The following is an 18,464-nucleotide window of genomic DNA, read 5'->3' on the forward strand; positions in this document are numbered from 1 at the left end:
GGACGTTGTCCAATTACAGGCTATAGATCACTAAAGTAATGTTGTCAAACGTATAGGCCCATATTTGACCATTTAAAAAGTCCTAGGCTCTACAGTTCCACCACTCATGTCAAAGAATTGGAGCAACAAAATGTTCTATCCACACACAATTTATTAACGTTTCTCTTTATCTTTCTAATTTTGGAATAAACCATGTTTTTCAACTATCCAAATGCTTGGAGCAAATTAATATTCCGAGGTGTGCATATGTTTAAGGGCCAGGGCTAGTGTAGTGGCGGCCAATTTACGTGCTTCATGTCCAGTTTCACAGCCCTGAATTGCCAGGGAAACGACAGGCCATGTTAAAGCTGGTTCCTGAATTTCAGATTGTCATAGAGGGAAAGAGAGAGTGAGAGAGAGAGATGTAAAACACCAAATAATGAAAACTCGCTAATTATCAAAATCCAGAAAAGAGCTCTTAAATTCTGCAACCAACTAAAAGGAGGCGATTCCCAAACCTTCCATAACAAAGCCATCACCTACAGAGAAATTAACCTGGAGAAGAGCCCCCTAAACAAGCTGGTCCTGGGGCTCTGTTCACAAACACAAACAAACCCCACAGAGCCCCAAGGCAGCAACACAATTAGACCCAACCAAATAATGAGAAAACAGAAAGATAATTACTTGACACATAGGAAATCATTTACAAAAAAACAGCAAACCAGAATGCTATTTGGCCCAAAACAGAGAGTACACAGTGGCAGAATACCTGACCACTGTGACTGACCCAATATTAAGGAAATCTTTGACTATGTACAGATCAATGAGCATATCCTTGCTATTGAGAAATGCCACCTAGGGCAGACCTGGCTCTGAAGAGAAGACAGGCTATGTGCCCGCTGCCCACGAAATTAGGAAGAAACTGAGCTGCCCTTCCTAACCTCCTGCCAAATGTATGACCATATTAGAGACACATATTTCACAGACCCACAAAGAATTCGAAAACAAATCCAATTTTGATAAACTCCCATATCCATTGGGTGAAATACCACAGTGTGCAATCACAGCTGCAATATTTGTGATCTGTTGCCACAAGAAAAGGGCAACCAGTGAAGAAGAAACACCATAGTAAATACAGCCTATATTTATGTTTATTTATTTTACCTTTTGTACTTTAACTATTTGCACATCATTACAACACTGTATATAGACATATGACATTTGAAATGCCTATTATTTTGAAACTTTTGTGAGTGTAATGTTTACTGTAAATTTGATCTATTTCAGTTGCTTTGGCAATGTAAACAAATGTTTCCCATGCCAATATAGTCCCTTAAATTGAATTGAGAGAGAGAGAGAGCGAAAGAGGGTGTAGGGCTTACTCTCCCCCCCATCAACGCACTCCACTCATCTCTTCCTCGAGCTTCTCTCCCATCCTCCCCTCCCCTCTACTCTGCGATTAGCCTGCGCAGGCTCTTCAATTTCCATGAGAATTGCGACAGGCGGTGAAAGGGTTAAGCCTGAGCTGGAGAAAAGGGGGCGACGAAGCCCCCCGAATGCAACGCTAATTTTCTGCTCCGCGGGGGAGCGAGAGAAAGGGAACAAAGCTCTCTGGGGGAGTCTGCGAAGACTCCGCGGCTTTACTATGTGCACCTGCGAGCTCAAAAGCTACTGACAATGTGCCTCCGAAACTGACAATTACGAGCGGGCCAGCCACCCGCTTTATCTCAGGAGAGGGGAGGGAGGGGGGTTTAAAAGAAGAAGTAAATGATCGACCCTAAATCACTCTACACCACTCCCCCTTCTCCTCGCGCCTCTCCTGCACCCCGGACGCCTCTGTTCTTCTACCATCTCCCAAAACTTTTTGTCTGACTCCCTCGAATGTTGTATTTTAAGCATCCCCAAGCATAACTGTGTCCACCTGTGGTGCCACTGTTTAAACGTAAACTCAGCTCGTTTTGATTGAGCGCGTGATGTCAGGCCTGCGATTGTTATTTTGTGTAATGATTTCCGCGGACAGATGAGGTATAACTCAAACAGCTGAGCTGCCATAGCTGAATAGGAGCAAATGAAACATGTGTTGTAAAACATTAGCAGTCACCTTTATAACAAAAGCATAAAAACGTAGGTCCATTGTCTTGCTTTAACTATTGGATTAAGTTAGTATCCCGCACTTGAATTTATTTAAGCCTGTATTATGCCATTTATTTCTGAACTTTGCCCGACAAAGTAGGCCATCTCAATCGAAATATAAATCCGGCTCCTAAAGATTCCCATATCAAAACCTTCTTTGAATCGACCTCTCAATCTGACGTGTGTAATCTGTGTATTATGCCAACTGGCACAATTTAAATCTATTCTGTGTCAGACATGTCCCATATAGAATAGCTTATGGTGCGTTATCGTTGTGAAAAGACTCAATTGGAAAAAAACGGAATAGGCCTACAAGAGTGCAGTGAACAATGTAATATAGCTTAGAAAAGTCATGGCTGAATGTTCCAAGAAACTGCTGAAAGCCTGCAACAAGAAATATATTTGTAGACCAGAGTTGTAATTTTTATTAATACTTGTCATCCTTGCCACATGTGAACATGAGTTTAAAAAAAATGTAAAACCTTAGTATCAGGGCCTTAAAAATGTATACACTATGCACATCAAGTTGCAAGCCTTTTTCCTCACTATACACACAACCAGGATTGACCTAAATAAAAGATAACAGAATAAAGTTCAGTTTAACACACTTGGATTGCAATGTAAACAGTGTTTAATTATTAATTTAAATTAACCCTACCTCGACTTATAAAAGTTTAGGTACTAATTTAAATGTCAATGCAACCAAGTTCATGTTTGTATTGCACAATACTAGGAGACTGTCAAAACAGGACAAGTTCTATCAAACAGACATTTTTTTCTATATATATATATATAGAAAAAACTTTAAGCAGCACTGGTCGACTAAATTATCAGAAATGTGGGTTAGCAGGGGCTGTCAAATGAAGGAACATTAACCATCACCCCTTAAGTCTTGTTCAAGCAACTTGAGATAAACTCCTTTTGTAGAATAATTAATAGGAAAATGTTACACGGTATCTGAAAATACCTCAAGCAGACAACTGACAGCTCAAATACAAAACATGAGAAGTTGGATAACAGAAGTTTATTGTAAAATAAAATTAATTTTATTCTCCACTGTTAGTTGCCCAGGCAGTGTGTCATAACAGTGCTTGGTTGAACAAGTCTAAAGAGTAGAAATCCATACACAGTTGCCAAACTAGAGAACATTAACATGTATTTGGTAAAAAATATCTAGCTAAAACTGAGCTGAAGTAAACAATTAAATGGAATGCAGAATTTGTATAACAGTTAAGCGTGTTCTATGAACAAAGTTAAAGCCTGCAGAATACAGAGGGTATTTGAACAGTAAGCAGTAATAGCAACTTGGGACTTTGCCAGCAGCGTAACTCCAAACATTTACAAAAAAAGGGTCAAAATAGTTGACTAACAAACAATAATATGGTGCATTAAAACGCATTGCAGGAACAAGGCGTAATGTTAACTTTAAACCATGCTGTTATGTTAAACATTTTATACTCAAACTAAACTAAAATGCATTGGTATGTGGTTTGGACAGTTGCGGCTACTAAACAGGAGTTAAAATCATTTCATGTACTGTTTTCCATTGTATTCAGTGAACTCATGAGATTGGACAACAGACTATACCATGTCATCCTATGGGATCAGATTGGCTTCAAAAACAAGAGCACATAACAAAGAGGCCATACATACATATAAAAAAAATAAGTCACTTCATTCAAGTTATGTGCATTTCTCCATCTAGTTCACTTCACTAGAAGACATCTAGTTGATTTGACACGATCCGTTCTGAGAGAGGTCCCATTGGGCCACACACCCCCAGTTCTGGAATCAGAATCTTTTCAAGCCTTGTGGCAGGTCATGTGATTTGTATGTCACTGGCCTTTGGAGGACCTTGATTGGCTAACCCAGTTCCCAGTGTGTTGTGTTCCTGTGGTGGGGCCCCTCCATTGTGGGTTTTGTGCTTGCATCCCAAATGGCATCCTATTCCCTTTATAGTGCACTACTTCTGACCAGAGCCCATAGTGCTCGGATCCTAATTTGGGCATGATGGGTAATAGGGTGCCATTTGAGAGAAGTCGTGTCTCCATCCCGGTTGGTTTAGGTCGTGATGATTACCCATCAACCCAAGGGGCTGACGCTACCGTGCCAGTAGGAGAATACAATGGAATGTTGTGAACTTTATGGAGTCTTGAAACATACATAGAGCCTGGGAGTTTCTGAACCAAGATTGTGGATGTCAATGTCAGTTTTGTCAAAGAGAAAAAATATATAATATGTACACAAACAAAAGTTGTCATCATGGAGAGAAGTAAAGATCGTATATACAATACAGCAGTCCTTCATAGTTCAAAGAGAAGGGACAGGTCTTCATCCAAATAGTGGATGGGAGACTGAACAAACCACCCAGTCTTGGGACGGGATGGGGCAGATGAAGGGATTCTATTTAAAATTGCAGAGGTAGAAAAATAACCTTTCCTATAAAGTCACTGCTGTTTTTAATGCAACACGGAACCATAATGAGTGTGTCTAAGGCTGTGGTGTTCAGTTCCGGGGGTGCGTTTTAACTTGTGTCCGGGCACACCCAACATCAGTCCCAGTCACTACCCCCACTGGTCCCTAGATATGACTGAGGGGAACGGTCCCACTGAGATAGTGTTGCTGGACACTGTAGCCTCCTCTCTGGGCAGCCGGGTCACTGGCGTCCCCCCCGGGGATGTACATACTGATCATATCTCTCAGGTCCCCTTGGAGAGGCCCACGGTGGTGGTTAGGTCCACCAGTCGGGGAGTGTGATACTGGCTCTGGCTTCACCATGGACATGACCGGGCTGGGCTGCTGGGTGCTGCTGCTGTAGGACATGGGGCTGGGGAGGCGAGATGGGTACAGTTAGCGACTGGACAATATCAATGTTATGCCATGCAATGTCAAAATGTGACATGCTATAGTGAAAAATGCTATGGTGTGACATTTTTGGGCCATGCAACTGAAGTCACAATTCAGGTAGAGTTGGAGCATATATTGAACAACCCATTACACTATTCTATGCATCTGAAATGTTCTAATAATTAACTTCAGTAGCACTATTCATTACATAAAAGAATCTCAAAGCGCTTTCAAGCAACAAAAACTACATTGCACCCTTTTGAAATGGCCTCAAACTCAATATGGTGTAATTTGCAGTTCAGTGAGTTTCATTTTAAGTTGTTTTGTAATAAAAGGGCATATTGATTGAAAGACCAACCCATCTGAATAAATATGATTATGATGCATAACAGACTTGATTGATGTGACCAACATGAAAGAACTGCCAGTCCCCCGAAGGGAGAGCCCTATACACGTGATGGAATTCACCATGTTTACAAAAGGCATGGGGCTTGGGCGTGGGGCTGGGGACAGCTAGGGCAGGTCCAGACTGGTTAGGCCACCAACATGACTACCGCACTGTAAAGTGAACGACAGATATGCTCCTTTAGGTTCACTACAGCTAATCAGAATTCACCATAAACCAACTAAACTTCAGGTGAGAACATTTTAAAATATCGTAAGACTTAACTCCTTTCAAAGTACACTTTTGTGTTATATTTTCTCTAGAAGAGGCCTGGAAGGCGGCATTGAAGCGGACTAGAGGATTGAGGGTGAAGGCCCACACAAACAAAGCTTTCACATAGTGGGCCTCTTCACGTGTTCATGCCAACGGCCTGAAAACAAGTAAACAACCTATATTAAACTCATACGAATAACCTTTTAAATATTGAGTAAAGTTCTTAAGACAAAAGGTAGCATATTTTAACTAATTATTACAATTACAGTTCTAACATACGAGTTTTAGGCCTACACAGGTTCTTTGGCAAAATAATCTAAATTATAATATCATAAAATATGTGCAGTAGATCTACCATTTCTTAAACAAAAAAAACAAGCCATCTTCTGAAAAAATATATAATTTGCAAAAAGAAAACAAAAGTTTTGGCTCTGTGCTGGGTGGGTGACAGTTGTCGAGAGTCATGACACTGGTAATAATGAATCGTCCTTTCTGACAGGCTAGCAGATCCAGTTTGGCAACTAACAGATGATCAGATCCACTTGTGCTAGTGTGTTGAAGTGTTTGCCCATGGGAATATTGACTATTGTAACTCAACTAATTAGATGGGATAAACAATTAAAGACCATTATTCTAACTGTCGAATATATATTTTAAAACCATAACGAAATAGGGTAGGTAAAGACTACAAATATTGAAATAGGCCTGGTGCAATTGACAAAGCAGTAAAAAGTAAATGTTAAAGTGTTTAAGAATTGATCTTGGCTTTCAGAATATCAGCCACAACGTATTATTGTGTTGTTGTAATTAGGCCTAAGGTAGCCTATACCGATACCATTTAATTGGGTTAAACAATTGGTTTCGATGATTAGGACATTGATTCTTCATCTTCAATAGCCTTCCACTGTCTGACTTCGAGAAAGTGAGTGCCTGGTTATCATTACAGATAACCATGCACTCGTTATCATTACTGATATCACATCTTCCATTCAGATGATACTTTATATAGAGGCCATTTAAAGCAGGACAAACTTTCAAGCAAGTGTTGAAGTAGACCAAGGTTTACCAGGGTGATCTCTTCAAGCTTACAATACTGAATAGACCAAATAATCAAATGATAAATGCTCAATTTAGTGGAGCTGACGGGCATAATGGAAAAACAAGTACACGCATCAACCTTTTAATTTAAAAGCTTTACAAAAATTACCCAAACAGGAATTACGTGTAGTCTAGGCGCATGTAACGTTACATGTCCCTCGAGTTATTTACAAGAATACGTCGAAGAATGGAACCGAACATAGCCTACCTGTAGGTGTTGGCTCCATTCATATACGTCTGTGCTGCAGTCATGGCCTGGGGATACTGGAGCGCGGACAGGTCATAGCGGTGCAGCTGCTGAGTGTAGCCGAGGGCCTCGTTCTGCATCCCAGCGTAACCTCCCGCCGGGCCCCACCCGTAACTCTCCATTCTGGCGCTCCCACCTTGGCCCTGCGCGGCCGCTGCGGCCAGCAGGTTCCCGGCGGAGAGAGGGTACTTCGCCATCTGGTTGTCCTTCTTGAGCAGGGGCTTGGTCTTGCGCCGTGGCTTGTACTTGTAGTCGGGATAATCCTTCATGTGCACTGCCCTGAGGCGCTTGGCTTCGTCGATGAACGGACGCTTCTCTGCGTCGGTCAGCAGCTTCCACTCCGCGCCAAGCCGCTTGCTGATCTCAGAATTGTGCATCTTGGGGTTCTCCTGGGCCATCTTGCGGCGCTGGCCCCTGGACCACACCATGAAGGCATTCATGGGCCTTTTGACCTTGTCCATTGGGTCCCCGCCCGGAGGGCACACGGATTTGGACCCCAGGTGAGAGTTGCCAATGTTTCCGGTAACCGGGGACATGCCCTGGGCCGTTTGGTGGTGGTGCTGCTGTTGTTGTTGTTGCCCAGAAGGCTTCAGTTCGTGTTCCATCATGCTATACATTGTTTGGAACTTTGAAAAAGTGTCTCAGTTCAAAATAAATCAAATTTAAAAATGGATAACTAAACAGTCACAGCCTCTGTCGCCTGTTAAAGGCGAAGCCGAACGCACCAAGTGTTCCTAATTAACTAATAAGAACACAGAAGACACACCCGCTTCGAACCACAGGGATTAAATTACGAGTTGGTGTTTAAAGTGGTCATTACCTCAATCATGGGAGAGAAATGTTTGCGCTGTTTTAAAAACAAACAAAACAGTCCTTCAGTCAGCAGGTTCTCGGCGTAGTTGCAGACAACCACTTGTAGCACTTCGATTCTCTCAAACTGAAGAGACCTGCGTGATGACAAAAAGTTCTTCCCTTTCACTCGTCGGGTTTTTCCGAGATAATTGTATTCCAAGAGTCGGGGCCAATCCCTGGGCGCGATGGGCTTCCGCGGTGCGCGCGCTCATTTGCATCACCATAGTTGGGTCCGGCGCGAGCTGCATGTGCTGGAAGAGCGGGCACTTGTTGATGAGCAAAAGAAAGCGTGTGAGAGAGACCGTGTGCTTTTCAATGAGAAGACGGAATAATCCCGATACACCCATTTAAAAGTGTGTTTTTAGCTCCAATTATTATAATGAAACGTTTAAAAATCATTCGATAGCATTTGTAGTTTGGCACACAGCGTGCGCATGGATCGGTGTGTATAAAATTGGTCTACTTGCTGTGCTTCCATGAGTAAAGAAAAAAGAGTAAAACACATAGCATGTAAACGTATTATAAAACATTAATATATTTTAACACATTTAATCGATGTATTTCTTTCATGATAATGTCAAGACAATTTTAAGGCTATTGAATAGAAGGCTACTTCAGTTGCACTTGTAACCACAACAACAAAGTCCACAACAACAGCAAAATAACTTTACCAAACGCATCGACACAGGGTGTTGTGTCAGAGTGTGTCTGCTGATTTTCTAGACGTCTGACCTCGTTCAAACGATTGTTAGCCTATAAAGACGTTTGCAGCTTCTTTACATGGTATTGATACGATTACAATGGCGCAAAGAATACCCGTGGGGTTCCATGAGAATGAGGTCTGTTGGTTCAGCCAAATAGACGCTTTTCTAATGCTGGAGATCCAATAGAATACCGGTAGGTCAATGTTTCCCAAACCGACCAGGGGCATTCTGGCTCTCTATCAACCCAGTACCTAACTTCATTCTTCCTTTCATACTATTCTTTTTGAAAGGAAAAAGACCAGTCATCATTCAAGTGATGTCTAGCAGATAGATAGGGCTTTGCTCCTCTCCAAGCTCCATCAAAGGTCAGATAAGGACAAATCATTTCCCACAGGGCACAGAAGTCAATTCAAATCAAATCAAATTTTATTTGTCACATACACATGGTTAGCAGATGTTAATGCGAGTGTAGCGAAAGTTAGTTCAACTTAATTTCAACATGGAAACAAAGTTCATTCAAACAGTGTGTGCCCAGCTGGTTGGAATCACTTGATATCATACAAGTGGAAATCTTTGTATAATATAGACAGACAATGTATACATAGTAAATTGATTCTTTCATTTTATTAATATGTTCAAGGCACTTTTAAAGTGATTTTCATTTGGCTACTTTGAAACAGGTAATGGTGTGGTCAGGTCACGGTAACATCTTTAGTTGCTCTCTGAGGTGTCTAGCATGCAGGTGACACACAGATATGTGTGTGTGTGTGACACTAGCTTTGACCCATGGGAAGTTTCCAGGCCAGCTCTCAGGTTAGAAATGAGCCCCACACCCTCCCAATAGGTGAGCCAGTTTCTGTGAGAGTGACCTGTTTGACACCTGACTGACAGACATTATAAATCTCTCTCTCTCTCTCTCTCTCCCCTCTGTCTCGCTGTGTTTGGGTCTCAGTGTGTGCTTGAGGGGCAGGTGTGTTAAAGGGTGTTTTGGGTAGCAGGTGTGTGTAAGTGTGTGAGAGTGAGAAAGTGTGTTAGATGCAGGTCTTTGTCACATAAGAGTGTGTGTTTGTGTGTGTGTGTGTTCTGTATAGGCATATAGAGTGCAGGTGTGCTGAGTGGGACAGTTTCTTAGAGAGACATCTGACTGACAAGATAAAACAGATTCTGTGAAAGTGGCCTGGTTGACACCTGATTGACACACATTATAAATCTCTCTGTCAATTCAATTTCAATTTAAGGGCTTTATTGGCATTGGAAACATATGTTAACATTGCCAAAGCAAGTGAACTAGATAATAAACAAAAGTTAACAATAAACATTACACTCACAAAAGTTCCAAAATAATAAAGACATTACAAATGTCATATTATCTACAAATAGATGAAGTACAAAAGGGAAAATAAATCAACTTAAACATGGGTTGTATTTACAATTGTGTTTGTTCTTCACTGGTTGCCCTTTCCTTGTGTCTCTCAATTCAATTTCAATTTAAGGACTTTATTGGCATGGGAAACATATGTCAACATTGCCAAACCAAGTGAAGTAAATAATAAACAAAAGTGAAACAAACAATAAAAATGAACAGTAAGCATTACACTCACAGAAGTTCCAAAATAATAAACACATTTCAAATCTCTCTCTCTCTCCCTCTCTCGCTGTGTTTGGGTCTCAGTGTGTGCTTGAGGGGCAGGTGCATTGAAGGGTGTTCTGCGTCGCAGGTGTGTGTAAGTGTGTGAGAGGGAGAAAGTGTGTTAGATGCAGGTGTTAGATGCAGGTGTTTGTAATGTAAGAGTGTGGTGTTTGTGTATGTTCTGTTTAGGCTCCTAGAGTGCAGGTGTGCTGAGTGGGGGAGAAAAGCCTTAGAGAGTGTGTGCATGTGTGTGTATGTATGTGTTTGCGTGTGTGTGAGAGAAAGTGTGTGTGTGTGTGTTTTCTGGTGAGGCCAGGTGTTGGTCTCGGTTGGTGACTGACAGTAACGCCCAGACACCAATCAAACCAGGGATTGTGGGGCTCCACTCTGCCGTTTCCGTTTCCAAGACAACCCCCTTTGGAATCTTTTCCAACCCTCCCTCCCTTTCTCCTCTCTCCTCCCTTCACTCCCTCTCTCTCTCTCTCGCTCTCTCTCTCTCTCTCTCTCTCTTATTTTACATTCAGTTTTGCAGTCTGTTTTTTTCTTGTTTTTTCCCTTTTTCTTCTACAAAACAACTCTCTTACTCAGGACCTCTGCCCCAGTCTCTCTTTCTCTCTCACACACACACACACACACACACACACACACACACACACACACACACACACACACACACACACACACACACACACACACACACACACACACACACACACACACACACACACACACACACACACACACACACACACACACACTCTCTCTCTCTCTCTTTCTTTCCCCCTCTCTCTCCCTACACACATTCAAATATATATACCAGCCACCACTTTGCCACTCTTTGTCAATGTTAAAATCCTGTTTCCAAGTCCTTGAAAGTTTAAATCCGCAGCAGCAAATTGCAACAAGGTTTTCCATTCCTACTGCTTGACAAAAGCCCAGCCACTCACACCATTGTCTGGGGCTTTCCTTAAATACTAATGGACTGATGCGGCAGCACCTGTGCTATTGTACTGTCTGTTTACTATTAGAGCTTACTAATCACTTAAATGTGGGGTTCGTTCACATTTCTACACGTGCCTTGGGATATGAGTATAGACTACACGGCCTATATTCTGTCTGTGACCGTTGTTGTTGGGAAATCAAAGACGAATCTGAAATAAATAGGATCACATTTCTGAGTGATTTCTGTCATGACTTTAGTGGTTTGTAGTAGAGGTCTTCTCGAGTCCAAAAAGTTGGACCCGGAACCGAACAAAAATAGTGAAGACATCAAAGTTATGAAATAATTCATATGGAATCATGTAGTAACCAAAAAAAGTGTTAAACAAATCAAAACATTTTATATTTTAGTTTCTTCAAAGTAGCCACCCTTTGCCTCGATAACAGCTTTGAACACGCTTGGCATTCTCTCAACCAGCTTCACCTGGAATGCTTTTTCAACAGTCTTGAAATTGTTCCCACATATGGTGAGCACTTGTTGGCTGCTTTTCCTTCACTCTGCGGTCCAACTCAATCCCAAACCATCTCAATTGGGTTGAGGTCGGGTGATCAGTTCAAATCAAACTTTATTTGTCACATGCACTGAATACAACAAGTGTAGACCTTACCCTGAAATGCTTACTTACAAGCCCTTAACCAACAGTGCAGTTCAAGAAGAGATAAGAAAATATTTACCAAATACACTAAAGTAAAAAATAGTAACACAATAACATAACAATAATGAGGCTATATACAGGAGGTACCGGTACCGAGTCAGTGTGCGGGGGTACAGGTTAGTTGAGGTAATTTGTACATGTAGGTAGGGGCGAAGTGACTATGAATAGATAATAAACCACGAGTAGCAGCAGTGTACAAAACAAATGGGGGGGGGGGGGTCAGCAGTCTTATGGCTTGGGGGTAGAAGCTGTTAAGGAGTTTTGGTCTTCAAACTTGGCTCTCCGGTTGCGCTTGCCATGCGGTAATAGAGAATACAGTCTATGAGTTGTGTGACTAGAGCCTCTGACAATTTTATGGGCTTTCCTCTGACATGCCTATTATATAGGTCCTGGAATGCAGGAAGCTTGGCCCCAGTGATGTACTGGGCAGATGCCGAGCAGTTGCCATACAAGGCGGCGATGCAACTGGTCAGGATGCTCTCGATGGAGCAGCTGTAGAACCTTTTGAGAATCTGGGGACCCATGCCAAATCTCCTAAGGGGGAAAAGGTTTTGTCGTGCCCTCTTCACGACTGTCTTGGTGTGTTTGGACCATGATAGTTCATTGGTGATATGTACACCAAAGAAGTTGAATCTCTCGACCTGCTCCACTACAGCCCGTTAATGTTAATGGGGGCCTGTTCGGCCAGCCTTTTCCTGTAGTCCACGATTAGCTCTTTTGTCTTGCTCACATTGAGGGAGAAGTTGTTTCCCTGGCACCACAATGTGCAGGTTCTCTAAACTCCTCCCTAGAGGCTGTCTCATCACTGTCGGTGATCAGACCTACCACTGTTGTGTCGCCAGCAAACTTAATGATGGTGTTGGAGTCGTGTTTGGCCATGCAGTCGTGGGTGAACAGGGAGTACAGGAGGGGACTAAGTACACACCCCTGAGGGGCCCCAGTGTTGAGGATCAGCGTGGCAGGCGAGTTGTTGCCTACCATTACCACCTGGGGGCGGCCTGTCAGAAAGTCCAGGATCCAGTTGCAGAGGGAGGTGTTTAGTCCCAGGGTCCTTAGCTTAGTGATGAGCTTCATGGGCACTGTGATGTTGAACGCTGAGCTGTAGTCAATGAACAGCATTCTTACATAGGTGTTCCTTTTGTCCACGTGGGAAAGGGCAGTGTGGAGTGCGATTGAGATTGCGTCATCTTTGGATCTGTTGGGGTGGTATGTTGGGGGTTTCTGGGATGATGGCGTTGATGTGAGCCATGACCAGCCTTTCAAAGCACTTCATGGCTACAGACGTGAGTGCTACGGGTCGGTAGTCATTTAGGCAGGTTACCTTAGTGTTCTTGGGCACAGGGACTATGGTGGACTGTTTAAAACATGTTGGTATTACAGACTCGGCCAGGGAGAGGTTGAAAATGTCAGCGAAGACACCTGCTAGTTGGTCCGCGCATGCTCACAGTACACGTCCTGGTAATCCATCTGGCCCTGCGGCCTTGTGAATGTTGACCTGTCTAAAGGTCTTACTCACAAGTTCTGGGACACTGTAAAGTCCATGGAGAATAAGAGTGCCATCTCCCAGCTGCCCACTGCACTGAGGCTAGGAAACACTGTCACAACTGATAAATCTACGATAATCGAGAATTTCAAGAAGCATTTATCTACGGCTGGCCATGCTTTCCACCTGGCTACCTCTACCCTGGCCAACAGCTCTGCACACCCCGCAGCAACTTGCCCAAGCCTCCCCACTTCTCCCTCACCCAAATCCAGATAGCTAATTTTCTGAAAGAGCTGCAAAATCTGAACCACTACAAATCAGCTGGGCTAGACAATTTGGACCCTCTCTATCTAAAATTATCTGCCTCAATTGTTGCAACCCCTATTACTAGCCTGTTCAACCTCTCTTTCGTATCATCTGAGATCGCTAAAGATTGGAAAGCTGCTGCGCTCATCCCCCTCTTCAAAGGGGGAGACACTCTAGACCCAAACTATTACAGACCCATATCTATTTATCCGAGCTGGTCATGGGTGCACCTCAGCCACTCTCAAGGTCCTAAAATATATCATAACTGCCATTGATAAAAGACAGTACTGTGCAGCCATCTTCATCGACCTGGCTAAGGCTTTTGACTCTGTCAATCACAGCATTCTTATAGGCAGACTCAATAGCCTTGGTTTCTCAAATGACTGCCTCACCTGGTTCACCAACTACTTCTCAGATAGAGTTCAGTGTGTCAAATCGCAGGACCTGTTGTTCGGACCTCTGGCAGTCTCTATGGGGGTGCCACAAAGTTCAATTATTGGGCAGACTCTTTTCTCTGTAAAAATCAATGATGTCCACATGGCCTATTTATTTATTTATTTCCTTACCTCCCTAAGCTTACTACATTTTCAGACACTATATATATATATTTTATATTGTGTTATTGACTGTATGTTTGTTTATCCCATGTGTAACTCTGTGTTGTTTGTGTCGCACTGCTTTGCTTTTTCTTGGCCAGGTTGCAGTTGTAAATTAGAACATGTTCTCAACTGGCCTACCTGGTTAAATAAAGGTGAAATAAAAAAATAAAAAAACATTTGCTGTGGAGAGCGTGATCACACAGTCTTCCAGTACAGCTGGTGCTCTCATGCATGTTTCAGTGTTATTTGCCTCGAAGCGAGCATAGAAGTAGTGTAGCTCGTCCGGTAGGCTCGTGTCACTGGGCAGCTCTCGGCTGTGCTTCCCTTTGTAGTCTGTAATAGTTTGCAGGCCCTGCCACATCCGATGAGCGTCAGAGTTGGTGTAGTACGACTCAATCTTAGTCCTGTTTTGACGCTCTGCCTGTTTGATGGTTTGTCTTTGCAGCAATTCAACCATGAAGGCCTGATTCACGCAGTCTCCTCTGAACAGTTGATGTTGAGATGTGTCTGTTTCTTGAAATCTGTGAAGCATTCATTTGTGCTGGGATCTGAGGTGCAGTTAACGCTAATGAACTTATCCTCTGCAGCAGAGGTAACTCTGGGTCTTCCTTTCCTGTGGTGGTCCTCATGAGAGCCAGTTTCAACATAGCGCTTGATGGTTTTTGCGACTGCACTTGAACAAATGTTCAAAGTTCTTGAAATGTTCTTCATTGACTGACCTTCATGTCTTAAAGTAATGATGGGCTGTCATTTCTCTTTCCTTATTTGAGCTGTTCTTGCCATAATATGGAATTGGACTTTAACCAAATAGGGCTATCTTATGTATAGCACCCTTACTTTGAAGTCACAACACAACTGATTGGCTCAAACATATTAAGAATGAAAGACATTTCACAAATGAACTTTTAACAAGGCACACCTGTCAATTGAAATGCATTCCAGGTGACTACTTCATGAAGCTGGTTGAGAGAATGCCAAGAGTGTGCAAAGCTGTCATCAAGGCAAAGGGTGGCTACTTTGTTTAACACTTGTTTGGTTACTAAATTATTCCATATGTGTTATTTTATAGTTTTGATGTCTTCACTATTATTCTACAATGTAGAAAATAGTAAAAATAAAGAAAAACCGTTGAATAAGTAGTTTCCAAACTTATGACTGGTGCTATATATATCTTCTATGGGCTATGCAGAGCCTTGGTCGGGTCCATTTGAGTCTATCAGCTGGAGTTAAATAGACCTAGAACCTAAAGAATCAAACCAACCCTGACCAGAGGGAAAAGTTAGAATTTTGGTCTTGGTCCGGGTCTCGGTATTTGGGTTCGGGTGGAGCCGTGAAGACCTCTAGTTTTTAGCCTATGATGTTACTTGGGCTACAATATAGGCTTCTATAAGGCTAAAGTAACCTCTCCTTTAATTATTTTAAACACACTTGAAACTCAAGTCGATACCTGCAATAGCCTACATTCAGGAACTTTCATTCAGGAACATTCAAAAACAACACACAAGAAAAAATTACAAGACCAAAGCGGATGTATAGTATTAGTTATGTCAATAAACACATGTAGAGGATTAGTTTGGTGTTATAATATCAAGCCTTCCTTCTTTTGTTCCTCCATGTAACAGTTTTGGGGTCATTACCTATAATTATCTTCACACCGCTTCTCTCTCTATCGCTCAATTCATTTCGAAGGACTTTATTGGCATGGGAAACATATGTTTACATTGCCAAAGCAAGTGAAATAGATAATAAATAAAAATGAAATAAACAATAACAAATGAACAGTAAACATTACACTCAAATGTCGCCCCGGACGTTAAGAGACGCATCTGCCATCCTCAAGGCAGGTGTTGATGGGCGATACCTGCCAATAATGTCGGCTGTTGCCTACTGTGTGTGGATGACGACGGTAGCAGTGGCCGCTGTGCAGCCCGAATACTGGTTGCCACATTGGGTGCATTTGCATTGGAAACAAATTCGCAGCAGCCTTATACACGACAATGCGCCTCGCTACATGATATTTAACGGTGAATAAAATAAAGAGCGCGTTTAACCAGTGTGGAGTTTCGAATCTTGCACGTCATTACTAATATGTCAACCCTGAGGGAGGGATGGTGAGAAGTGTTTTCACCTCGGATAATGAGAGGGCTATCAGGAGAAATTCGCTGAATTGTTGGGGAATAAAATAAATACGGGAATTACCACACTGCTATAAGTGCCTGATAATCAGGTATTAACAGCCATCACTTCTTTTGGAGTTTGTAGGAAACAATGAAATAATGTCTTGGTTAAAACATGTTTTAAACTACACTCATGTTGTCAGCATGACTTGCCTAGTTAAATAAAAGTAAAATAAAATAATAAATAGGCAATAAGTGAAGAAATATTTACAATTTCGCATTAACACTGGCGTGATAGATGTGCAGATGATGATGTGCAAGAAGGGATACTGGGGTGCAAAAGAGCAAAAATAAATAACAATATGGGGATGCGGTAGTTGGGTGGGCTATTTACAGATGGGCTGTATACAGGTGCAGTGATCGGTAAGCTGCTCTGACAGTTGATGCTTAAAGTTAGAGAGGGAGATATGTCTCCAGCTTCAGTGATTTTTGCAATTCATTCCAGTCATTGGCAGCAGAGAACTGGAAGGAAAGGCAGCCAAAGCAGGTGTTGGCTTTGGGGGTGACCAGTGAAATATACCTGGTGGAGCACGTGCTATGGGTGGGTGTTTCTATGGTGACCAGTGAGCTGAGATAAGGCGGGGCTTTACCTAGCAAAGACTTATAGATGACCTGGAGCCAGTGGGTTTGGCGATGAATATGAAGAGAGGGCCAGCCAACGAGAGCATACAGGTCACAGTGGTGGGTAGTATATGGGGCTTTGGTGAGAAAACTGTTGGCACTGTGATAGACTACATCACATTTGCTGAGTAGAGTGTTGGAGGCTAGGCAGCTTTCCAATCTTTAGCGATCTCAGACGATACGAAAGAGAGGTTGAACATGCTAGTAATAGGGCTTGCAACAATTGCGGCAGATAATTTTAGAAAGAGAGGGTCCAGATTGTCTAGCCCAGCTGATTTGTAGGGTTCCAGTTTTTGCAGCCCTTTCAGAACATCAGCTATCTGGATTTGGGTGAAGGATAAGTGGGGGGGGGCTTGGGGAAGTTGCTGCGGGTGGTGCAGAGCTGTTGGCTGGGGTAGTGGTAGCCAGGTGGAAGGCATGGCCAGTCGTAGAAAAATGCTTATTGAAATTCTCGGTGGTGACAGTGTTTCCTAGCCTCAGTGCAGTGGACAGCTGGGAGGAGGTGGTCTTATTCTCCATGGACTTTAGAGTGTCCCAAAACTTTGTGGAATTTGTGCTACAGAATGCAAATTTCTGCTTGAAAAAGCTAGCCTTTTCTTTCATTACTGACTGTCTATTTTGGTTCCTAACTTCCCTGAGAAGTTGCATATCGCGGGGGCTATTTGATGCTAATGCAGTGCGCCACAGGATGATTTTGTGCCGGTCAATGGCAGTCAAGTCTGGAGTGAACCAAGGGCTATATTTGTTCATAGTTATACATTTTTTAATGGGGCATGCTTATTTAAGATGGCGAGGAAAGCACTTTTAAAGAATATCCAGGCATCCTCTACTGACGGGTTGAGGTCAATATCCTTCCAGGATACCTGGGCCAGGTTGATTAGAAAGGTTTGCTCGCTGAAGTGTTTTATTGAGCATTTGACAGTGATGAGGGGTGGTCGTTTGACCACGGACCCATTACGGACGCAGGCAATGAGGCAGTGATCGCTGAGATCCTGGTTGAAGACAGCAGAGGTGTATTTAGAGGGCAGGTTGGTCAGGATGATATCTTTGAGGGTGCCCTTGTTTACAGATTTAGGGTTGTACCTGGTAGGTTCCTTGATAATTTGTGTGAGATTGAGGGCATCTAGCTTAGAGTGTAGAAAGTCCGGGGTGTTAAGCATATCCCAGTTTAGGTCACCTAACAGTACGAACTCTGAAGATAAATTGGGGGCAATCAATTCATATATGGTGTCCAGGGCACAGCTGGGGGCTGAGGGGCAACAAGCGGCAACTTTGAGAGACTTCCTATTATTTTTTATTTATTGAATATTCAAAATATACAATATATTTGCAGTGAAGCCGCTCAACAACTACATCATACCAGTCATCCAACAGATTCAGAGCGACACACAGAAGCATCCAGGGTCAATGCCCGATCTACCACCAGGCCAAAAAACATGAACCAGAACCCTCCAAGATCCCCCCACAGTTCCCCA

The 18,464-nt window shown here is 42.8% G+C and overlaps 1 protein-coding gene across 1 annotated transcript; it reads right to left on the reverse strand.

The window, feature by feature from the left end:
- Positions 1-2,509: 2,509 nt before the first annotated feature.
- sox19b (SRY-box transcription factor 19b) lies at positions 2,510-7,973 on the reverse strand. The gene is made up of 2 exons (XM_064931211.1): positions 6,924-7,973; positions 2,510-4,939 (listed from the first exon to the last, which is right to left on the reverse strand). The coding sequence occupies exons 1-2, from the start codon at positions 7,577-7,579 to the stop codon at positions 4,693-4,695; spliced, it is 903 nt and encodes a 300-aa protein (XP_064787283.1). The 5' UTR covers positions 7,580-7,973; the 3' UTR covers positions 2,510-4,692.
- Positions 7,974-18,464: the final 10,491 nt, after the last annotated feature.

The sequence above is a fragment of the Oncorhynchus masou genome, chromosome 23, assembly GCF_036934945.1.
Source record: "Oncorhynchus masou masou isolate Uvic2021 chromosome 23, UVic_Omas_1.1, whole genome shotgun sequence".
Lineage (NCBI taxonomy): Eukaryota > Metazoa > Chordata > Actinopteri > Salmoniformes > Salmonidae > Oncorhynchus > Oncorhynchus masou.